The following is a 26,158-nucleotide window of genomic DNA, read 5'->3' on the forward strand; positions in this document are numbered from 1 at the left end:
TGCTGGAAGTCTCCAGCAAGGACCTGAAACACGAGAGCCATCTGCAGCATACCCACCAACGCAAAGCACCGAGGACCCGTCTCTGGCAAGTTCCCCCTACAGAAGTCAGGCGGTTTTAACCTGCCAGAGCCCCACTGCGCTGCAGGTGAAGAGCACAACGTGCTGCACTACCCAACACCACTTATATGAAGCGACTCAACTGCTAGCAGGTTTCAGATACAACTCGACTTTGATAATGTTCTTTGAAATCAACTGAAACAAAGTTGTTAACATCCTCAAACACATTCATTATTTAAAACCAGCTACAGAAGGTGACCTGAGGAAAACTCTTTCAGGAAAAGGCTGGGAAAGGCAACAGAGAGGTCATCTAGCTCTCTGGGCTTAGTCTCAAGACAGGATACTTTCAAGTAGCTGAAGGAGAAAGGTGCCAGCAGTATTATTTTCTCCTGCAAAATGGCCCTTGATCTGTCCATGTTCTTAAGATGCCTTCTGTTCCAACTGAATGTCAAGATGAAATTTTTTAGTTGTTTTCTCCAAGTTCAGCATTCATCTATTTAATTCAATGCTTTCTAATTTGAGACTTGGTTCTTAATTGAAAAGCCTGCTGAGACTTCAGTGGGCCTACTGTTCAGGCATCATGTCTAGCACATTTTCAAAAGCTTGGCTAGATCAAAAGCAGATTGCGCTGCATCCTGGCTGACTGAGCTCCGACAGGCACCGGGGGTTTGGATCCCGTCCCTCCATCAGAATGAATCCAGCCATTCAGAGCCCACATTTCCTCAAACAGAGCTGGATAAATTTTATTCCAATATAATTTTCCACAGTCAAATCAAAGGTTAAAAGCCCCCAAACTACTTTCTGTTGATAGTTTTTATTTTACATTCTCCCACTTCAGCAATGCAACTGTTAAAACACAACTTACTGCACAGTATGGGATGTAATCCAAGCCCCGAACCTGAGCTGGGACCTGAGATAATTTAATAACATAGAACATAGAATATGCAGGGCATCTCCTAATGAAATTTTTCACCTGCCCTTTAAGTGACAGGTTTTTGTTTGGTTTTTTTTAAATCTCCTGGGATGGCAAAACAACTCCAGAAAGGGATTTTTTCAAAAAATTTAAAGCTCAAGGTAATTAGACTTCCTTAGAGCCTCCATTACCATGAGGACTTTAAGATCCTGTTTCTTCATTCTGAATTTTTTTTTTTTTAAATGCAGTTGAATGGAGAACTTTACCTGATATAGGAGAACGAAGAGTAGTTAACAATCTGTCTATAAACAAATGAGCCTCAGTCTTATTTTAAAAATTAGAAAATTAAGTTTATGTTAAGACTTCAAGATCAGTTAATAAATCACATTAAAAAATAGGTACCTGTTTGTAAAGAATAACTTAAGAAAACAGGCAATACAACTGATCAGTTTTAGTCTATGTCTGCCTGGAATCAGACATTTCTTTCATACAAAGTTGTTAAAAAAATTTTCATTTTTTTATTTAATCTCTATCGTTATTTCCTATAATATAAATACATTTGCTATGTACCATATAAAAAAATTTATAGGGCATTAGAACTTTTAACAATACTTCTAGATAAAAATCTTACTCTTGATCAGCACATCATATTTCCTGTAGGTTTTTTCCACAATGTCAAGGACACTTTTTAAAGGGGGGGAAAAAAAAAGTCTCTCCTGTATATTGTTGCTAACATTCTGCCAACCTATGGAGACTTACTTGGAACAAGCTTTCACCCCTTTTAAAGTCTCCCATAGTGTATGGTTTTTCAGTTGGTTGCTTTTCTCTCAAATAACTCGTCTGAAAGTGTTATTTTGAAAAAGCTATAAACGAGACTGAACTTCTGAACTTACCCTTCGCAATAAATAACAGACCCTGACAGTATAATAAAAAGCCCTCTACTTTCACTACATAAGACACTGAGTTTCCTTTATTTCCTCTATGAAAGACTTCTGTTTTATTTTTTATTATGCTAACTTTTAAAACCTTAAAGTAAAACAATTATAAATATGCTCCCACTTGCCACTCCTGGCATGAATTGATCAGTAAGTCACTGAAGTCAATGGAAACTTCTCCATCCATTTCAAAAGCTTTCGGATGATGCCTATTCAATGCTATAGAACATGCATTCCATTTGCTTTTCTCTTAATTTAATTTCTCTTAATTATTCATGTTCAAGTTCTTCATCCCACTACAGAAAAGAAATAGGAGGACTAAAATGAGTATGAAAGGTCCATACACTTGTTGGTCTTAAAGTATGAAATACAAATTGCTAAAAATCAAGCTGAATTAGACCTATAAAGTGAATTAAAAGAAGCAGGCAAAAGAGGAGTTCCCTAACCTTTTTAAGAAGGAATAGGACAAGATACAAACTGCGACAACGCTCAGAAGCAATAATAAGGTAAAGGCAGAAGACAGCGTAGGCATGACTTAGAAGACACGTTAACGCTTCACCTCAGTTGTCATCAGTAAGGAGAAGCACACAGGCACTACTGAGAGAAATGAAAATAACCACATCCCATTTTATCTCAGGAAAAACTTAAAAGAGCATTAAATATTTTAATTACAGGGGACCTGACTCATCACCTGCTCAGAATCAGTACAAATAACATGTCAAGATGATAAGATTTTAATTTTAAACTGTCACATTATGGATATTTGCTTAGGCTGGAGCATGAAAAACCCAGCTTTGATCTATTTACAAAAGACAGTTAAATAGTAGAGTGAGTTTGACAACCACAGACTCATTCAATGGTTGATATAATAAAGTGCAAAGCTACAGAAATACAAGGTGGTGGTGGGGGGAAAGGAGATGGATAATGCACGACATGGATTTATCAACTGCAAATTAGACAAGATTAAATTATACCGGAATACAGTAAAGCAAGTGTTACTATCTCAGAGCTTCATCAGCTAAAGTGCAGAAAATGGAACTTACTGCAACAATTAAAAGGTGGAAAAAAAACTGCCATGGGGAAAATGTCAGAGGCACTGCTGACAGCTGATGTATTGGTCCATATGAAGTTCAATGACCTATTTAAGCACTGGTTACATTTAATATTTCCCCTAATTTGGAAGATTTTGATAAAATTTGAAGACACTTTCAACACAGAAAAGGCTAAGAAGATTTTAAAACGGAGAACTGAATCGTTGACAAGGTCATACAACAGAGGGAAGAAATGCTGTACTGCCCTGTACGTGAGCACTCATTTTTGGAAAGATCTAGTGAGGCCAATTAAGCATTCCAGTACAAGATGTATGACGGATAAAAAAGACTGAGTAAGGAAATACATGACTGCCACAGGCTCTACTCTCTCTCTCTCTCTCTCTCTCAATAATTTTGTTTGTTTATTTAGAAAGCATAATCTGGACATACATCCCACTCCCCATTCCCAACCGAATATCAACCACTACACCGCAGTCAGGCTCCTTGTTGGCTCTCTGCCCCGCGTTTGGTTTTCTCTGCTGTGGAGACCCCCACATCCAGCTGAGCATCCCTGACCCCAACTGCCCCAGGGCATGCTTCCCACATCCCTGTCTCCTGTCCATTCTAGAGCCACGGGGAAATTACTGCAACCCAAACGCAAGCCCCAAACACCTCCTCCTAGGCAGCAGCCTGCACATGGGGTGGCACAGGGCACTGCCCAGAGACTCCAGCCCTGCTTTGCATCCCAGCATAACATCCACGCTGCCTCACGGAGCTATCAAGGGCTCATTTAGCTTTACTGCTTGTAACTAGCAGGAGGTTGTATCAAAATAAATATTTACTCTCTCTTTTTCTCATTCAGCGCACAGGATGAACTGTGATCTCTCAGTGAGCAGGTCTATTTACCAGTCACTATTCCAAACTCCTTTAAATATTAATTCTGGAATTAATTCCTTGTGGGGGAGGGATTATGATGGGTTTACTACAGCACTGAACACTTTATAAACAGCAGTGATTTTTATGTATAATACCTTTCTCATGTAAAAAGACATATTTTACTCATTTTATATGTGGGGAGCAAAGAGACAAAAGCCTCTTGCATCCAATGCAAGATACTCCAAATGTCCCTTCTTTTTCATGTTCCTATAAGAAGCAACAACACATTTAAAACTTTAGTTTCGCAAAATATAATCACGCACACAAAAAGAATGACATCTAACATAATTTCTAGATGCCCTGAAGCATCTTGCCTCGCCTCCCGCTGCAGCCCCAGGGGTTTTCTGTGTCACATCTGCCAGTCCCACAGGGACATCTAAGATACCCTAGGGCATCAAAATGATACTATATGCTTATATTCAAGTAATTGAATCTTATCCTCTTTAAGAGAGACTTGGCATGAAAACTTCGTATCATATCATATCAAACAGAAATATTCTGTCTGCCACACAAAAAAATTACATCCCTGCTCAGAACAGACTGAGTAGACTTACTCGCTGTGCAAAGATGAGAAGCCTGCACAAGTCCAGCATTTCTCTCTTAATCTATTACTGTGACACGTAAAACACTCCTAAAGGTAAAGGACCTCACTGGCCTGGGGCCAAGGACTGAAAAAGCATTGAGATGGAACTAATTTCTTAGCAATAGAATTGTGTTTTCCTCCTTGAGTCAAGGGTATGGCACAGAGGTGATGATCATGAGGCAGCTGAGAAATGAGTACGTCTTCTGTACCTCCGGCTTCAGACCAGCTACTCACATAACGTGCAGGACAACTACCTTCCTCTTACCCTCCTCGTGCCACTCCAAACACCACTCTACAACCTCCTCTGGCTGCAGAGGAGGGCACTAACCTCCCTGTCTAACAGTTCCATTCCTGCTGGATACCGTTTTCTTTTTGCATGACCATTCCTGCAACCCACTTCTGTCAAAATATGATTTAATAACAGAGTTATGAATTGCTTACCTTCCCGTTCAAAACAGAGGCAACCCAGATAATATGCGTATTTCATCTCTGTTCTGCACTTACATGATATCTATTTTTATATGCCACTACTACAGATATAGCTCTGACAACAAGATTATTGAAGTCTCAGTGTCTTCCCAGATATTAAGCAGTATAGAAAGTTACCAGACTTAAGGCTTGTCCCAAGTTAAAATTCACAGAAGTCAGTGGGAGGTTTTTGTTACTGAGTAAACCACCTTTGGATCAGCTCTTAAAACAGCCTTGAAAGTGGTTGATGTCCAAATCCCATGACCTTCTGTTCATTAAATTGCATGTTAGATCATGTTGTACACATTGAGAGGGAGAATTAAAGCCTCTGTTACAAGTTCCCAAGATGCTTTTTGGTCCAACTTTTTGTTGGAGTAACAGCTACCTTTTTACTGAACACTCAAATGGCGTAATTTGTCTTCACTGCTTACTAATTTCTGAGAAAAGCAATGGGAAATGGCGAGCTTTCAAAGGGGATTATCACCAGCTGCCAGCATATCTACTTGAGCTTCTTTAGAAAGAAATATTAGAGGCACGTTGGAGCTATGCAAAATTGCAGACAAACTTCATTTCAGCAATGCATGTAGACTCAGGTTAACTCCCATAAATAATATAATATAAAATAGTAAATTAAAATAATAGTAAATTAACATAATTGAAGAAGATAAGATTCAGTTGCTTGAACATAAGCATATAGTATCATTTTGATGCCCTAGGGTACCTTAGATGTCCCTGTGGGACTGGCAGATGTGACACACAACTCCAGAGACCTGCACCCTCCTGGGGCTGTGACAGGAGGCGACGCAAAATGCTTCAGGGCATCTAGAAATTACATTAGATGCAATTCTTTTTTTGTGTGATTATATTTTGCCAAACTAAAGTTACAAAGGTTAGACTAAGGCATATCAAAGTTAAGGAAAAAAACCATAAAAACCCTCCAAAGCACATTTGTTGTTTTTAAAACAACTGAAACAGCTGAATATTTAATCTTGACAGTTTTTTAATCTGTTTTAGATTAAAAAAATCTCATATTAATTTGACATTTACTTTAGATTAATAAAATTCCTTCAAAATACCAATCACGAATATACCTCCTGATTTTTCTTTTTGCCAACGGTTTCAAAAGCAAACTAAGAAATGCAAGTCTAGAAAATATGCCCTACTACTCAATATGATGACTGCATGCTACCCTATGATGCTTGACCAATTTACCACAGCATTAATATCCAATTTGTAAAGGACAAATTTACATATTAGGAAATGAATTTGCAATAATGGGTGATTTTACAAAGGACAATGGAAATTAAAACTGAAATGTTAATCATCCAGAACCTTCAAAAAGGTTTAAATGGTGGTTATCTCCCCAGTGTGCGAAGCACACTGGGAAGGAAGTCACAGGTCAAATCATTTTAGATTTATTGCTTAATAACAGATTTGTAAATATTATCAGATACTCAAGCACTAAGGAGACAGGCAAATCTTCATCTAAAAGGTTTACTTGCTCATAAACTTCTGAAGCAGAGTCCAACTAACACAGGATAAAATGAGGTTTGTAGACAGATACTGTCTATTATTAGGTCAACTACAGTAAGTGAAAAGGCCAACCTTTTTTAAGTCTGACAAGGAAGCAAAAAGTCAAACCTTATATATACAAACAATATAAACAATTGCTCTAAGTTTAGTTACATGTGTTAACTGTGGTTTAGTTGATCAAGAGAAAGCAGCATGACAAATTATAAGCAACTGCTCTCAATTCAGGAATTGAAGTCTCACAGCACAACTTTAATGGACTGAAACTCATTTGCAAATATGAAGACTCACAGCTGTTTTCCCATGCATTACTTAATGAGTTCTGTACAGAAAAAGGATGAATAAATACCTTTGTGTCTGTCTGGGGGAACCAATAAAACATTGATTTATAATCTCAAGTAAATACATAATCTCAGCTGGTCCACAGTAGATATAAACAAAATACCTCATTTAACGTCTCCATTACAAATATATCAACACCCACCACATCCCACCAACAGGGCTGTTGTAACAGAGCAGACCTCCTCTTCCCATGCGTTCTACTGAACTATGAATATGCAACAACCCAGAGGGTCCTGGCAGCGTTTCTGTACCCTTGTCTGCACCACCAAGGCCGTGCATCTCTAGCCTGGTGGCTGCACAGCAGCTTCCCTTGACTGCATCAACTGTTGGGTGAGGTGACCTCCAAGCCCCTGATCAGCAACTCACAGCTTGTAATTAAGTGCAAATGCCTTGATAAATGACACTGAATTGCTTCAGCAATAAGCAAGTCTGTGCCTTATATGTTACTGTGAGGAGATGATGAAAATTTCCCATCGGTAGATAAAACAGGAACCCAGTGCACACTTTAAAAAGGATTGCCATCTTCAAAATCACTACCTAAAGCAATTCTTAATTGGCATGTCTGGCACCAGTTTGGAGGAAGTGCAGGCAGATTTCCATCCAGATACACATAATCAATCCAGGCTCAGAAAGGCATACAAACACCTGCTGAAATCGGTGATTATCTGAATAAATGCTGAAAGGTTTTCTTGTTCTGGGTTTCCGTGTTTTTTCTTTTTGTTGTTGGTGGTGGGTTTTTTTAAAAGATTGCATTTAGAAGTTCCCTTCTTTGTACAGGTGTTTATCTGAGCTATCCTAAGCAGATACCATGCCATTATGGATTTGAGCAGCCATTTACAAGCACCAATGAATCTCCTGTATCCTTAGCAGAAGTTTTAAAATACTCTTCTGGGAAGGCTCTAGCCTTTAAGTCAGTTTTGCATTTTACTACAAGAACATAAAGAAGCTTTGGCTTTTAAGAAACACTGTACAAGCTCAGCAGTCCAGAGGAATGTCTGGGACCAAGGTAACTTGGAGTCACCTTTTGCAAGTCTGTCTCAATGGCAGAGCATTTACAGGAATACTTGAAATCACCTCCTCAAACTCTTGCTCCAAACTTAGGCAACTCCTGATAAAAAAAAATTGGGGACCAGAACTGATAAGCCAAATTCCTAGTTTATTTTTCCCATGTCCTACACTAACTTTTACTCTTAAGCTCTTACTAAGAACTAGCAATTTATATACTACAATAGGCTCCACAAAGCAGCATGTTTCTAAGGATATAAACCGTCCCACTGAAACTAACAGGACTACTCACATATTTGGGCATGCAGTTTAGTTAAAGTCTTTGAGCTCAGGTTTAAAAGCCTTAGGAAATCACTCTTCAAAAGTTCAACACGAATACACTGAGATCTTTGCATTGTAAATTGTTATACACAATTCTTTGTACAGTTAGTACTTCACAGAATCACAGAACAGTTGAGGTTGGAAAGGACCTCTGCAAGGTCGTCTGGTCCAACCCCCCTGCTCAAGCAGGGTCACCTAGAGCCGACTGCCCAGGACCATGTCCAAATGGCTTTTGAGTATCTTCAAGGATGGAGACTTCACCACCTCTCTGGGCACCCTATGCCAGTGCTGGGTCACCCTCACAGTAAAAAAAGCATTTCCTGATGTTCAGAGGGAACCTCCTATGTTTCAGTTTGTGTTTATCGCCTCTGGTCCTGCCACTGGGCACCACTGAAAAGAGCCTGGCTCCGTCTTCTTTGTACCCTCCCTTCAGGTATTTATATACATTGGTAAGATCCCCCTGAGCTGAGCCTTCTCCAGGCTGAACAGCCCAGCTCCCTCATCTTTCCTCAGTGCTCCAGTCCCTTCACCATTTCACTAGTCCCTCTCTGGACTCTCTCCAGTCTGTCCATGTCTCTCTTGTACTGGGGAGCGCAGAACTGGACACAGCACTCCACGTGGGGCCTCACCAGTGCTCAGCAGAGGGGAAGGATCACCTCCCTGCTGGCAATACTCCTCCTAATGCAGCCCAGAGTCCTTTTTTGTTGCCACAAGGGCACATTGCTGGCTTGTGTTCAACTTGGCATCCACGAAGACCCCACATCCTCTTCCGTCAAGCTACTTTCCAGCTGGGTGGCACCCAGCATGTACTGGTGCATGGGGTTGTTCCTCCCCAGGTGCAGGACTTTGCACTTCTCCTTGTTGAACTTCATGAAGTTCCTGTCTGCTCATTTTTCCAGCTTGTCAAGGTCCCTCTGGATGGCAGCATGACTCTCTGGCATATCAGCTACATCTCCTAGTTCGGTGTCCTCAGAAAAATTGCTGAGGATGCATTCTGCACCATCATTCAGGTCATTAAGGAAGATACTGAGCAGGATTGGACCCAGGATTGACCCCTGGGGTACACCACTAGTTACTTGCTTCCAACTAGACTTTGTTTCACTTCGTTATATTTCTAGAATATAACTAGACAGAATGAAGATGTTACGTTTTTCTATTCTACACAGCCAGATGTTCGAAATCATAAATAGGACACTTTGGGAATTAGAGTGATTCTGGAAAATGCTAAACTAGTGGATGCTTTTGTCCTACTCTAATAGAAGCTACAAACACCTTTTTACATTCTGTAAACAGCATGCATCCATGAGGTATAAGCTGCTTTCATTTCCAAGATGCTTTACACAGTAGCAAGAGTTCACCTGCGTGAGTTTTCCTCTGTCTCTTACTGCCACAAGAGCTCTCGGTTCTATATTCTGAAATAAATTCTCACTCGTATCTTGAAAGACAGATATCTTTAACTATAGTCACTATCATGGCTCAAGGGAAAGATAAACGTATAGAACAAAAGAGCTAACAGAAAAATATGAGGAAGCTGGTTGATTCATACTTTGTGTTATCATGCTAATGTCTAAGATTCATTTCAAGAACATCTCCAACAGACCATTTTGTCATTAGTGTCCACCTGCAGGCTGCAGGTCTCCAGAACAATTCTGAATTGCTTTCTTTTCTCATCTATAATTTATTGACAGTTTTAAGGAATCTTTGAATATGAGTCAAGAGTCTTAGGAAAATGGATCAGTTAAAAAAAAAGAAAAACAAGGAAAAAAACACACTAAAAATGAAGCTTTGACAAGTAAAATCAAAGCTTAGTTTTCAGAACAACCTTCAACTGCACAGGCTGTACAACTACCTATTCCATCACTGTCTATTTCAGTGCAAGTGAAGGAGTACTTTTAAAAGAACTTGGTAAAGCAAAATGAAAAATTCCTATATAAACTCTCCTAAATACACAACTATCTATCACTTCAAATATGTCATTTTTAAGAGGTCTTGTAAAGAAAATAAGAGTTTGACACAGCATCTACAGGAGTTCTTAGTTTGATTTTTAAAAAAGAAAAAAAAAATCACAACTATTCCTTGGCAAGGTCCACTTGGATAAAGAAGAACTAACTTGAAAGGTACTCATGACAGAGATCTTTCCTTACTAGACATACAGTACAGTGGCTATGAAGTTCATTAGCCCTTTCCCAAATTTAGCTCATTTTGCTGTAGAAATTTATATTTATATCAACAACAGAATTTCTTTGCTAAAATAATCAGCTGTGGGGTGCAGGACAGTTTGGCCAGTATCACCATGTGTCACAGACTTATTTCCACTAACTCCTTTTTTAAAAACAGATAAACTCTAGCCAGATATGCATTAAAGCTGCTCAAATTCCTCAAAAACGTGGAATGTAAAACTGTAATTCATGTTGTTTCAATGACAAAAACAACATCCAACTAATAAAGTTCGTAACCGTAACCACTTACGCAGCAGTTTTGCAACATGGCAAATTCTAAATGTGTTTAAAAAAAGATCGAGGAAAATCTAGACAAAGACAGCATGTCATTTAAAGACAAATTCTGAGTCTTCTCTGGTGTACTTTGTTTCGCATTGCTTTAAGTGTTTACCCGGCATGGGGTTACCCGTAAGAGTTGTCCAGCCTTAACCCAGCCTTTTCTCAAGAAGCCACTTCCCATCTCTGATCATTGTTGCTCTCTCCTGTACCTTATATTGCTCAATTACACTCTTTTTAAAGTAGGATGACCAAAACTACCTGCAACATTCAAGAGATGGACACATCAGGAATTTTACAGTTTTTCTGTTTGCTCTACTTTTTTTTTTTTCCTGGAAACACCTATGTCGTGGTTTAGCCCTAGCCAGCAACTAAAGACCACACAGCCACTTGCTCACTCCCCCCACCTCCAATGGGGTAGGGGAGGGAATCAGGAGAGTAAAGTGAGAAAACTTGTAGGTTGAGATAAAGACAGTTTAATAATTGAAATAAAATAAAGTAAAATAGTAGTAGTAGTAGTAGTAGTAGTAGTAGTACTAATAATAATAATATTAATAATAATAATAGAATATACAAAGCAAGTGATGCACGATGCAACCGCTCACCACCCGTCGACTGATGCCCAGCCAGTCCCCAAGCAGTGATCCTGGACCATGCCTCCTAGTTTATATGCTGAGCATGACGTCACATGGTATGGAACACCCCTTTGGCCAGTTTGGGACAGCTGTCCTGGCTATGCTCCCTCCCAGCTTCTTGTGCACCTGGCAGAGCATGGGAAGCTGAAAAGTCCTTGACTATGTAAGCACTACTTAGCAACAACTAAAACATCAGGGTGTTATCAACATTATTCTCATACTAAATCCAAAACACAGCACTATACCAGCTACTAGGAAGAAAATTAACTCTATCCCAGCCAAAACCAGGAAAACCTATGTCGTGGTTTAACCTGGCAGGCAGCCAAATACCACGCAGCCGCTCACTCACTCCCCCCGCCCCCCAATGGGACGGGGAGAGAATCGGAAGGGTAAGAGTGAGAAAAACTCGTGGGTTGAGATAAAGACAGTTTAATAGAACAGAAGAGGGAGAATAATGATAATAAATAATGATAGAATATACAAAATGAGTGATGCAAAATGCAATTGCTCACCACCCGCGCTGACCGATAACCAAGTAGCGATCGGTACTTCCTGGATCACGCCTACCGTTCATATACTGAGCATGACGTCACATGGTATGAAATACCCCATTGGCCAGCTGGGCTGGCTTTCCTGATTATGTTCCCTCCCATCTTGTGTACCTAGCTCAGTCAATAGGCACGGGAGCTGTCCTTGGACTAGGAGGGCACTTAGCAACAACTGAAAACATCAGTGTGTTATCAACATTCTCCTCATACTAAATCCAAAACACAGCACTAGGAAGAAATTTAACCCTATCCCAGCCGAAACCAGGACAACCTACAACAGGGATTATTCAGAAAGTGTTGCCCTAGTAAGTCTTAGGTTGCAAGCAAAGCAAGGTTTTTAGGACAACATACTATCCGCTATGAAGCAGCGCAATACAGTTAGACAAGCTTGTGGGTGCATGACCTAGGAACACTTGAAGTGTATAAAATAGGGTTCCTGAACCAAACAAAATCTATTTTTCCACTGGCCTACCTATGGCAAGAGAAGCAGCCGGAGCCAGTCAGCCACTGGGGGCAACTCCAGGGGAAACAACTACAGGTCGACAAAGCCTTACACACCACGGGAAAGGGGGTTCAAAGCAGAAGTCTGAGGAAAAGATGGCAACAGGCAATAATTCCTGTTTTATCTGTCCTGAATACATACACATACTGTGAAATATTCTTCCCCCCTTTCTCGTATCTGTAAACAGATGAAAGAGATACTGAGGCTCAATGTACAGAAAAAAATTATGAATATAGTAACTACAGCAAATGTATTCATAAACTAAATCCACTGTCATTTAAGGAAAGATTAAAGCCCACCTTCATTAAACAATCTGAAGCAACAGAAGAGAAAGCCTGGTGATCTACAACATTTAAAAGATGTTACCATCTAAGGAAAACTTATGGAGCAGAACATTACATGCAGGAGGAACTAGATGAATTAGTTACAGAGAGATACCTGAGGATACACAGAATATGCCAGAATCAGGCCAGACAATATTCCCCCAAGATGGTAAGTGCAAATTTGAACTTTCAAAACTGAAGTTGACAATGCACTGGCCTTTGCTTTGCAGGGAGCAATCTGTCACAAAAATGGGCTGGGTGATTAAATTGCAGAAACACAGAAACAGAGAGAATGGAAACACCTGAAGGGCAGTGTTTGAAGAGGTGACAGATCTGAAACAGTTCCTCTTTATCTTAATATCTGTTTTTTCCTTCAGTCAGATATATGGAAAGCTGCACATGCTATACAACCAAAAATGCCCCAAATTAAATAATCTTGTAGCCAGTAGCAATAATTCAGTGCCCACATTACAGCAGATAACATGATCGCACTCCTGTGGGCCAGCACCAAGTTGTCATCTATAGTTGCCATGGCTTCCTGAAGAATTACGGGCTCTGGCTTACAGAAGACTAAAACAAGATGCCAGCACATGAAAATGACCACACTTCTCTCAGCAGTCAGGGTGGTGGAGAGAAGCAAGTCACCAGCACGTAAAGTGGTTGTGCTCTGTAGTCTGATCACCAGCCAGCTTTACCATCATGTAATTTCCCAAACCTCAATGGAGACATAGTAGATGTGGTTTCCCACAGGTTATGACCTACAAGAATCAGAACCTTGAATAAAAAGCAGTGCTGGGATTTGTTGGATGGGAGGGAATTAAGATAAGGGAATGAAAATAAGAATATCAAACCACAGCAGCAGAGGACCAGTGTCATGACTGCAGCTTTTTTCCTTCGGAATAATCACTCTTGGTAAGCATTGCTCACTAAAGGAACACCTTCCTCAGACTTAATACTCTAAAATTAGTACCCCTGGAGACAAATAGAATAAAAGCCTATATATTCAGAATCCAAAAGAATGCCTGTATTTAAGTATTACAGTCATTATTAGATTTATTTGCATCTGCTTGTCGTGGTTTAACTCCAGTCGGCAACGAAGCACCACGCAGCCGCTCGCTCACTCCCCCCCCTCCAGTGGGATGGGGGAGAGAATCGGAAGGGCAGAAGTAAGAAAACTCGTGGGTTGAGATAAGAACAGCTTAATACTTGAAATAAAATAATAATAATAACAACAACAACAACAACAGTAATAAATTGTAATGAAGAGGGAAACAACAAAAGAGAGAGAGAGAGGAACAAAACCCAGGAAAAACAAGTGATGCAACCGCTCACCACCCGCTGACCAACATCCAGCCAGTCCCCGAGCAGCAATCGCTGCCCCCTGCCCAACTCCCCCCAGTTTATATACTGGGCATGATGTCATACAGTATGGAATAGCCCTTTGGCCAGTTTGGGTCAGCTACCCTGGCTATGCTCCCTCCCAGCTTCTTGTGCACCTGGCAGAGCATGGGAAGCTGTAAGTCCTTGACTATGTAAGCACTACTTAGCAACAACTAAAACATCAGGGTGTTATCAACATTATTCTCATACTAAATCCAAAACACAGCACTATACCAGCTAATAGGAAGAAAATTAACTCTATCCCAGACAAAACCAGGACACTGTTCTTTTATACTAAAACTTAAAAATTGGATGTAGTAGTGTTTGGCAAGTTCATATCAATATGGTATGACAGAAAAAAAAAGTAAATGCACTTCTAGAATATTTCAGCCAAAATATTTCCAGGAGAACCAGGAAAGAAGGGAGTATTTAATATAATCCTATTTTTAAAAGTACTATTTAATCTGAGTTATTTGTATAATCTTGTTCTCTTGGGTTCAAATTTAAAACCAGAATTGGTACAGAAGGCACCTAGAATGAGAAGATTAAAGAGCTTGTTTTACTAGAGGAGATGAAGTCTAACCTGAAATGCAAAGATCACAGGTGATGGGGGGAAGGGAAAGGAAACACACTTCAGTGGGGGGGTGGCAGAGAGAGAAAGATATTAAGGGATAAATAACGGTTGAACAAAAGAATAATGAGAATAAGCTGAAAAGGTATGAAAAGGTATCAGAAGGAAGTGAGAAGAGCCTCAACCATCAGCCCTTCCAGTAGAAAGCCCGGGAAGGCTGAAGGAATAGGAAATAGCCAACCAGCCTTAAGACAGTAACACAGCCAAGGCTGACCATTGCCCCCCAGCACTGAACCTAGGGCTGCCCACATGCCTCCTGCTTCACCGGGGCTGGTCTTCATAAATAAAGGATTGCTAAAAAATCACTTTGGAGCTGCTTAGCCTACTTGACACAAAAAGCAGTAAGGACTTTCTGAATTGCCTCAAGTAATAAGTGCTTCGGAGCTATTTTTATCACACATTTAAAGCAATACCATTGCATTCGATAACAGAGGAAGTTATCAATTAGGTTGTTAATAAAAGCTTGTAAGGCTATGTCCCACAGCATACAAAAATGCTTTCCTTTTCTGTGGAAAGACTTTTACAGAACCACTGAAGGCAACAACTTCATATAATCCAGATAAATGCATCAAGCTCCAATTTAAAAGTTAAATTTTCTGCTCAAGCTACTTCAGCTGAGAGTCTGTTCCAAACATCATTCTGCTGAATTTCAGCATGAAATTACTCACAGAACATTTATTAAAAGTTATTCTTGTAGCAATACCGTCCTTGAGATTAAGCCACTCTATTCCCTCTGTAGTTCTTCTTTCTTGTGTTAACATGGTGCAGTCAGTTCCTCTCCCTCCTCTATATTTACTTGGCCACACAAGCAATGTTGCTGTCATCTCCTCTTACAAGACAGGACCTCAGCCATGCTTGCAGCCCTCCCCAGGTCCATTCCTGTCCTAGTCTCTTCCAGCAAGATGCCCAACTAGGACTTTGTCCCTCCTTTCTCCAAAACCATCACTGCTTAGACACTATGGATAATAACCTCTTAGATACTTGCTCAAGTTACAAGTAATAGATACATGAAAGAGCTCAGGAGAAAATTGTTATGAAACCATGACAGAAGACAAGTATTCATAACTAGTATTATTTACAACTGATGCTGAAAGAAACAAGCAACCAACCACAGAGCAACAAAAACCACTCCTGTGAGGTTTTAAGCCATGACCATTAAAAAGCTGGGCATTGTTAGACAGACCTAACAAAGGTGGTTTTCCACAGGCTGGTGCAAATAGCTGCGCAGAACAGTGATCGCTGGTGACAAGCTCCTACTGATCGCAGCTGTCCTGTCTATTTTATTTAAACAATTTATGAATTTTACAAAGGTAATACCACAGAAAGGCGTATTACAGCCTTGGCCCAAGTATAACGCAATGACCTCAGGCTTCTCAGGAAAGCAAGAGTTTGCTTTCCAGTTACAGGTAAAATCATTAATAAGACACAATGAATGCGTAGCAGTCTCCGAAATACAGTGGCTGTGGATCTGGAAATTGGCCTCACTTCAAATGCAACAAAGATTTCTCCAACAGAAGAAAAGGGAGAAAAAAAATTAAATAGTATGGGAATGATTTGATAAGAAGCTTTTACATCATTAGTGAACAGAAGTCATGATGTAAATCCCTGAGATGCTGACAACTAGAAAATAGCCTGCCTGCAAATGTCTTGAACCTGCTTTTGAACTTGATCGAACAAAGTACAGAAATTTGAGCAAGGTATTTGCAGGGAGGGGAGAGGGGAAAGTGTTGCAAGGACTAAAGAACTCAGGAGGAGGACACCAGGTTTGCTGCCTCCCAGCTTTAGCAGAAGTGAACTCATCACGCGTACCCTCTGCAGCAATGTCCTCTGGCAACGACTGCTGCTCCTGGTGCAAACCTCCCACTGACTTCAATGGGAACCACAGGAAGCTAGGGAAGAAAATCCTGGCTTGACTGAAACCAACAGAAATTTTGATAAAGCCTTCAAAGAAGGATAAGACTGCACTAGGGAATCATATTTCAAACAGTCTTAGGTTTCCCCTCAGTGCTAAATTTTATTAATATATTAAAAGGAAAATACACCCACATACCCAACTGGAAAATTCAAGCTGGCTCCAATAATTTTGCTGGAAATAGGCTAATTCACACCAGCCAAAACTTTCCTCCTTTTACGTGCTGATGTTACCCATCTTGAAAAGAATTAATTCTACAGATAAAGCATATTTCTCCTTACATAAATTAATGGCTATCTTTAATGGTTTAATATTAATTAACTGCATACTAAAGCAGGTTGTAGAAGCAGAAACACCACGTCCGTAACTTGGTAGTGACAACAATTGGGAGGGAGGGAAGGGGAGAAGGGAAATAAAAAGAGCAAGAGTGAGCTGAAACCAAGGAATAAGTATTTCCTATACAAAATATCTCAAATACCTAACAGGGAAATAAGAATTTGCATGACATCTCACCTTTAAAAGTGTATGCATGTTTCCAAAAAAAAAAAAAACCAAAACCCAAACCAAAAAAACCCTACTACATAAGGGCTGACATATATTCTAAGCAGTCGAATCAGCCTCCTGACATTTAATACACTCATTTGTAACAGACTAGCTTTCAAAGCAAGAGGAGGGACATCTGTAGAGGCCACACAATGAAGGTCAGTGAAAGCCATTTTAAGCTTTTTCCTAAAATCTGTTGCTTTGGTGGGGGGGGAGTAATCTGTCCTTCAATAAAGGGTAAATTGAATCAAACCATTTGCCTTCAGGAGAGCTGAACAGGGTAAGTGAGCCCAAGGATAAAGGGACAGAATAGGAGAGCCGGTCAGACAAAAATAAAAGTGTCAGGGAGGATGGTATCACGTATTTACAAAGGAGTTGAATTTGGATGGACACAGGAGGACAAGCTCTCCTCACTTTTCAACTGTTTACTACTTTTGCTGGCTGTCAGAAGGGATTCTTAGTTCAGGTTTCATTGCGAGAGGATTGCTGTAGACGTTTCCTCCACACCGCCTTGAAGATTCATCTCTGGATGAAAAGTGTTTCCAAATGCCAGCCTGAATAAACCTCAACTTCATTTATTCAGAGTAATGATGACATCCAGTGGCCACCAAGTTAATCTCAGCCTACGACAGCAGGATAACCTCTTATATCAGAATAGATAATCTCTTTCCATAAAGTTATATATTAACTCTGCTCTTCCACCTCCTAGTCTAAAAGTAGGAGTGCGTGACAAGGAAAACTATAGTCATTGAGCAAGAGTCTTCCTATTCAGGTCCTCACACAAATTCTAACCAAGCCTTTTTCAGTTCTCTCTCCCATTGAAAAATTATAAATGAAAAACGCAAACACTCTTAAGCACTCCCATGGTGCTCAAAGAAACTGGAAACCTGCAAAATAAATGTACATCAAGAAAGGGTGTGGGGTGGGAAAACCTGCATATGTACACAGACAAGCTGCTCAAGCTATTAAAACTGCTTGCCACATCTACCAAACTCAGTCACATGTATACGCTTTTAAAAGACATGGAAGAAACCACTTTTCAAAGTGCTTCAAAACAAAAAGAACAATGTTTCTGTTTTCCTCTTTTGTAAGGAACTCAGACAAAATATTAAAATAAAACACTTCAAGCATGCTTGTGTTCTTTCACAGAAAACATCTGTTAAATACTTACATGCCCAAATATTTCTGGCAGCCCCAAAACTTGACCAGTGAAAACACCAATACAGATGAAAATCGCTGTGACCTGACCCAATGAACCACGGATTTCCTTAGGAGATATTTCACTCAAATACATGGGAAGGGCACTCAGAGAAATGCCTACAAAGGAACGAAAAAAACATATATTAAGACAAATCGCCTTTTCATTATGCCAGGTACGAAACAAACGTCTATTGAAAGGAGTCTGAGTGCTAATCTGCTCACAATAGAAACATGCAAAGAACAGAATTATATCTATCCACAGATAATATGAATTATCTTCTTTGCATGACTAATTACTCTTCCACCGTTTAATAACCATGGGATTGATTATCTGTTATAGATCTACAGTGATGTGCGTAGGCTGCTATTTGATAAGAATAGCACCAAAGGTTACTCAGAGACGAGAATCACCAGGAAAATGGATTTTATGTTTCAAATTTGTTCATTCCAAAGCAAGCAAAAAAAAAAAGTTAGCACTCGTGCAGGTAAGGGGAAAAAACCCAATGCGTCAGGCAGACAGAGCAAGACACTGTCAGATGAAATATTTTTACTGTAAAGGGTATTAGCAGATGTTCCTCTCAATACAGGCTTACAGCTGCAATGAACTCTTAATAGCAGGCATAAAATAAGGGCGAGAATGCTGCTCAAAGCCAGGAGAAAACAGAGGCATGACCCTGGTTAGTTCAATGACAATATTTACAAAACTCCGGAAGTTCGTCTTTTGGTGGTAATCTGAGACAAAAATTAGCAGTCAGCACCAAAATTACCATGAACTTCACACTGCAAGTGACGGACACATCCACTTTCAAACAACTGTAGTTTGCACTTACTAACAACAGAGACAAAGCTTGCCAGGAAGGGGGCTTAGCGATGCAAAGGTGAAAGCATGTTCCACTCTTTAGAGTCAGGTAATTACACTGAGAGGGTAAAACCATCTTAATTCATCAAGTCTGTCTCCACGTTAGGTAAATATTTCTCACCATCTACCGATCTGTGAAGTCGCTGAGAACCTCACTGCTAGCTGCAAGACTATTCTGGTGCAGCAGTGACTCCATGATTTACTTTTGAACTGGGAAGACCATGTTGCTAGAAGCAAATGATGATGTACCAAACCTTCCACTTAATCCTACTGGTATTAGCATGGGATCCAACAACTTCGAAACCAAAGTAGCAAGCAGTTTTAATAAATAGACTACACCCTCCTAGCCAAAGGATTTTCATGGTACGAAGACAGATAGGCTCTACCAGGGCTGGAGGAAGAAAGCGGGGGGAACAACCAGGGTGGACAGCAGCAGCTAGCATCCATTCCAGTGTCTTCTCCAAACATCAGATCCTCCGACCCTTATTCTGCTGGTCAGCCCCAGTGAAATCAGTTTGGCTAGTCCCTGAAATGCCTCTTTAACGTAAAGACAGATCTAACTGGGGGAGAGGAGAAAGATTATGCATGGCACCAGCATTTTGGATATGTGCAGCATGATAAAAGCTTACCTGCATCAACGCCCATTATAATGCGGCCCAGTATGAGCATTTCAAATGACCCCGCCAACAAGGCGAGGGACATCAACAGTGCAGCTGCCACTGCAAACACATTATTGAGGAGCAACGTACATTTCCTAAAAGGAAAAGATATTTTATGTAGATATCAGCATCACGACAGTTAAATCCAGTCGTTTTCAAAGTACACTAGCTATTATTCTTAAATACCCATAAATAAAACCAAGAAGTGCCTAACAAACACTGCCTCTTACATGTTGCATAGAGTTCCAAAATACAACACCATGCCCAAATGGATACAGTTCCAAACCTATGCCCCAGCTTTAAAATAAAACATATCATAGTCAACTAAAGAGCGGTACTTCAAAGGCACGGCAATTAGCCACCCTACACACCCTAAGAACCCAAGTGCCATGCCCGAGACTCTGTATATGAATATAAACAAGCGTACTCTGGGTAAATGTATGTATGTAGGAAACAGAGAATATACTTCAAATAGCAACAAGCTGATATAACTATAGGCATTTTTATGCTACATATAGTTTTTCCCATTTTGAGAACATCCTAACAGTGACATATTTATGTCATTATAATTCATCCTTAAACCCATGATACTAAAAACATACATTGAGGAAAATTATTTACTACTTGTAGAGTTAGAAAAAACACTTGGGCTCACAGGACTGATAAAAATCAACCTCTTTCCAAAAATTGTTGAAATTAACCAAAATATTGATTTACATCTTTTTTTCCCCCCAATTTTTAAATTATTTCATTCTATAGCAGTCAAATAAAATGTGATAAAAATATTTCTTTCAAAGAAAATAAATGTTCTTTATGGAAAATTATTACTCTGTTGAAAATAATACAAAGAAAATAATGAAAATATATTTTAAAAATTTCAAAACACCCCAATTTCTCATTCACATTATACCAACAGCTGTACCTCTTACAGTTTTCATCTTACAGAACTTTCTGCTCAAGTTTGAGGGACTCATTAATTCCACAGTGACTCGTAAGTCTCATAACTTCTGCAGAAGGAAAGACTTTACAAAACAAATTATATGTAGGGGCCTTTGATACAAATGATATTCACGGGCCTTTGACAGTCAAATTCAAACACTAACATCCAAGGTCTCATTTCCTGAACACATGGAAGAAGAGCAGTTAAAGATATGAGATCAACAGCTTTGCTGCAATGACGCTCTATTGAAAGATGAAGAAGAAAACCTACCCAGAACTCAGAGAATCACTGCTACCTTATACACATCTCTCCACAAATATGGATTTAAGTGGCCTTTTGCTAAATTACAGCCTGCAGGTGAATGGCTGGAGAAGCCATTATCATCAGGTTCAGCCTTGTGAGCAACTGAAAAGTTTCTTACGATTCCCAGGCAGCGTCACAGCCAGGGCTGGGTTATCTGCTGGAGATGTGGTGGCCTCTCTACAGCACATCACAACGAGATAGCTGCTTTGCACTGCTTATGATCTCACACAAGACAAAACACCATAATTTTCACAATCACATGGCAAGAGAATGATCGTACCCTATGTTTTCCACCTGTGAGTCACCTCACTTAGTTATACGTGGTAAAGCAACGGAGCTTTGCCTTTACCAGTCACATAATTAAGCACAGTCTTGTTTTGGCTCTAGAGGTACAACTCAACACTGAAGCCTCCAATCCCACTCACAATAACATATGATGGAAACAACTGATTTGAAAACAAATTTACCTGGAGATAAACATCACTGACGATGTAAATTATGAGGATTCTATTAACTTTGACAGTAAATGGCACAGGCTGAAAATATACTGATTTTATTAAAAAACTGAAGTGGTATGAAATTGTTAAGTATTCTCAATGGATTTTCAATCCCTATATATTGTAATTTCCATGCAAAAGAAGAGCAATGACCAGAAAGGCTGTCTACCCTTTTATTTTTCAAAGCAGGTAACAAACTGACCTAGCGGTCCTCATTCTTCTCAAGTTCAACACATAGGTACCAACTGGAAATCTCCCACCCATTGAACCAATCATCCAACTTGTTACAACAGATCAGTATATTTTTCATAGGAAATATTTTTAATACTCGTATTTTTAATTACTTTTCCTGCTTTCTAGTGAACATTGTTTGAATGAATAACGTTGTTTGAAGATCAAACAATGAGATACAGCTCATTTAAAGTATATGTTCATACAACATAGCTGTCAAGCGTGATGACTTTACCATTTGAAACAGATTTTTCAAATGGATATAATTTGGGAGGGTTAAAGTGATATAAATAATGCCAGAAATGGAAACAAAATGTTCATTCAGGTCAAACAAGTACTATACATTCATCTCAAGTTATTACTTTCTTCTTTAATTTAAATAAAACCTACAAAATATCTATCTTTTTAGAAGAAGTTGGCCGGTGAATGCTTATTCTATGCAGCAAAGACTAGAAAAGCGTAGCCTAACTAACAAAGATAAAAACAAAGGATTTTGTCTTTGCCAGATGGAAAAAAAATGAAAACAAGAAAGTAATACACTGTTTAAAGTGTTACTATATAAAGTACGTAAATTTTTGGTAATGAAAACACTGTGCTGGGTGTCTGTGGCAAGGTTTTGAAAGTGAAGGGGCTGCAGGGGTGGCTTCTGTGAGAGATGGAACGAGGGAATAACAAGGTCAGTGGAGGAGAAGGTGCTCCAGGACTGAGCAGGTACATCCCCAGAGGGACCGTGGCCCATGGAGGACCCATGCTGAAGCACAGGAGAAGAGTGAGAAGGAAGGAGCAGCTGATGGAAGTCGCTGCGCACTGATCCCAATCCCCTGCACCGCCTGTTCCCTCGCTGAAGGGACTGAGTGTGACCTGTCGTGGTACCAAGGGGGAGGAGAGGAGCCTGGAGTGATGTTCAGCCTGGGAAAGTGGGAGTAAAGGTGTTTTAACATTTGTCTTGTTTCCCAATACCTGATCAATAATTAAATATTTATGCTAATTGGCAGTAAATTAAGTTAAATTCCCCAATTTGAGCCTGTTTTGCCCATGACAGTAAGTGGTAAGTGTTTTGCCCTTCTTTAGTTTGACTCATGAGTCTTCTCGCTCCTGCTCCTCCTGTTTCTCCCCAGTCCCCCCATCCCACTTGGGGGGTGGGGCGTGACAAGCAGCTGGGTGGGTGCTTGGCTGCCAGCTGGGGCCAAGCCACCACAAACATAAACCACAAACAGTGGGAACAACTTCTCATCATAGCCCCTAAGAAAAAAATACAGCAAAACCCTCCAAACTCCCCATGCTGTCTGAGTTTACTTCCAGTCAGGTCATATTATACTCAAAATTGCTACAATCACAAAAAACCCTATGCTTTCCTGGTCACATAGGCTGAAACTGTATTACCTTAACAACAAGGCATAGGAATAAGAAACAAATCAAAAAACCCCAACAAATCACTGCTTGTATAGCTCTAACATAAGTGATATAAAGACACCACACTTAATAAAGCACCACAGCAGACACTTTCCCTTGGGAAAGTCCAACCAATCTTGTCAGATAACTGCACTCATCCCACTTAAAAAGTGTAAGCGTGCAAACTTCAACACTAAGCCACCATAAGAAAAGACACACACTGATGTGTTGGTCAGCCTAACCATTTCTCTCACATCCCAAATCACAAACTGATCAAGCAATTGTCCAAATGGTACATGAAACCTATTTGATTATAAATATCATACCTAGTTCTCATATAGCACATTTCATTTTTCAGTCTTGCTGAAGATTATAGAGCACATCAATATCCCTATTTCTGTAATCGGGTAAGCAGAGGAATAGAGAACGAAGTGGACTCAACCTAAAGCTAACATGTACAACAGTGCCAGACCTGGGAAAGGGAACCTGGACTCAAGTTCCAGTCCAGAGCCCCACATGGTTCTGCTGCAGCTATTGCACTAAGAGTACTAGACTAGCATTCATTTAGATATGAAGATTTTTGTTCCTTCCATTCAAATAATTCAGAATTTTCTCCAGCCAAAAGAAATAAAGCATTTATGCATTCCAAAAGGAAGATGCTTTCAAAAACTTCTGATTGAGCAGAGAGCATTTGTCCCAAGCAGCTACACCCTAAGCCAAACAGTAAGTTTTGCAAGTTGGTGCCAAAACTGGTTCTCTCTAAGGCTGACTATCAATACTGCTGCAGGAATGTAACTTCCAATCCTGTACTCAGCCTGAAGTGGACCTAAGAGACAAGCCATTTGCCCAGTAGAAATCAGTTTCTATAAGCACGCCAGCTGAGACAGATAGTTCACCCATCAGCTAGACACAAATAGGGCTAAGCTTTCGGGATTTTTTCTGCCTTTTTCTTTTTTAGGTATTTTGGATATTGAAAACACTTGAGAATCTCTTCCTCAGAATTGTTCTTCCTTTTTGCAAAATCACGTATGATTAATCCCTTGTGATGTCATGGCTGTCATTTGCTCTCATGATATTGGATTGTTCCAGAGGCCAGAACAGAATCCTAGTGACTATGTGCCCTCCACTGCTGCAATAACTTTAATTAGGGATTTGAATTAATAATCCTTTTGTCTAAAACTCGCAACTAGGAAAATGACAGAATTAAAGTTTTGTCAAAAATGTATTGTCTCAAAATTCAGTAATAAGAAAGACTCCAGAAGCTCCACTTGGAAGCAAATATGATACCTTATACAAGAAGTACAGTGAGGAAATGAGGTGTTTAAATAACAAGCTGTGTATTCTTTAAACCAGGTGTTTAAATAAAAGCCAGTAACAGATCGAATACTGGATCTTCATTTCAACTACAGCAGATGACTTCAGAATAACGAAGTGGTAGCATTACTAAGATAATCCAGATAAATTCCCTTAATCGCTTCGTACTCGTAACGGTTCACTGTGCTAGAGGGAAGGCCTTCTCCCTCTCCTGCAAATGCCTCCCTAGCAGTGGCCTAGGCAATCCACTGCGCGCATCCCTCTGGGTGTGCGGGATACGCAACAGCAGCTGCTCTTTGGTAGAAGAGGAGAATTTAAATTATGAAGTGTCAAGGGCACATTTGAACATGGGACTTAGATGGATGACGGCTCTCTTTGAAAAAATTACTCTACATCTCTTGAAGTAGGGCCTAGGAATCTGGTAATTTGGAAATTATGTTGTTAACCTTACAGCAATATGATTCAAGAGTGCTCTTTTTAAAGTCATACATTATATCTGACTAATACTTTTGATCCCCCTTAGTTCATTATTCTGTGTCAGTGTAAATGCAGCTCCGCTTCATCATACATACAACCCTCCAACCTACACTTGAACAATTTAACAGTGAAGTATTTTATTGTTCTGTCAACATTTCATAATGCGCTCCTCAATTACCACACCGGTAAGTCAGTCTGGTTTCCTAGACCAGACGAACACTCTGCAGTGTGAACAGCAAACTCAAGGACCACACTTTGATGAGCAGCCTTTATCCAGTGTCCCTGAGAGACGCACCCCCTTCCCACCTCTCATCAAGTACTCGTACACCGTACCTATGAGAGCGCTATTTCCACGGTTTAACAGGGATGAACATCATAAACAGCGGCAGAGTCCGCAAGCTTTGAAGCTTTGCCCTGCAAATATGATCTGCTCCCATCAAAGTGGTGTTCATACGACTGAGGATCAGCCACCACTTTCACAAACCTGCACACAAAGCTGTTCTTCTCTTCACCAAAAATTCAAGCGTTCTACAAACCCAGTTTTTACTTCACTTTTTAGTAAAGTAAAGAAGACTCAGCGACAATTCTGGGAATTAATCAGCCTGAGTCAGGCATGGTTTCATATACTTAAGAAGTGTGTAAAAGCCAAATTGATGATCTAGCAGAAGAAACTGCAAACCTTAAAAAAAATGTGACCATGAAAAATATTTAAGAATTGAAAATCAAATGGTGAAGTGAAGGGACAGAATAAATTAATGAGGAATGGATAACAGATTTACTGTAACCATGAAATGGAAGAACCTGAAAACATACTCTCTGAGGTGAAAAATGGAATGTGGAAGAGTTGGGACAATGACAAACAGGCCTAGGAGAGTACAACCTAAAGTGATGGAAATAGTCAAAAAGTAGAACAGAAAAGTACGAACAGTGGAGGTGGATGCTTAAATTAAGCTTCCGTGATGACCTTCTCCAGTGATTTAACTGAGCAAAAATTATCAAATTATATAGAATTTACAATTAAGGAAAAGCCAAATGAGCATGCTGTAATGCTACAATGGCTTTTTTTTTAATGCCCTTCTAAATATAGGTAAATTACAAATTACTTTTAAAATTCTCTTTGGAAGACTGTATGAAACAAAAATTTGACAGAAATTCCTAGTTAGTACCTCCATCAAAAATGCAAACACACCAACACA

General features: G+C 39.8%; 1 protein-coding gene across 2 annotated transcripts in view; it reads right to left on the bottom strand.

Moving 5' to 3' along the window:
- SLC2A9 (solute carrier family 2 member 9) overlaps positions 1-26,158 on the bottom strand; it is a 105,519-nt gene that overhangs the window by 67,332 nt on the left and 12,029 nt on the right. For both annotated transcript variants that reach the window (XM_075148773.1, XM_075148772.1), the window contains exons 4-5: positions 19,779-19,903; positions 18,262-18,407 (exon numbers count right to left, since the gene is read on the bottom strand). In XM_075148773.1, coding sequence (XP_075004874.1) covers positions 18,262-18,407; positions 19,779-19,903 — 271 coding nt within the window. The remainder of the gene's footprint in view (positions 1-18,261; positions 18,408-19,778; positions 19,904-26,158) is intronic.

This window comes from Calonectris borealis, chromosome 4 (genome assembly GCF_964195595.1).
Source record: "Calonectris borealis chromosome 4, bCalBor7.hap1.2, whole genome shotgun sequence".
In the NCBI taxonomy this organism is placed as follows: domain Eukaryota; kingdom Metazoa; phylum Chordata; class Aves; order Procellariiformes; family Procellariidae; genus Calonectris; species Calonectris borealis.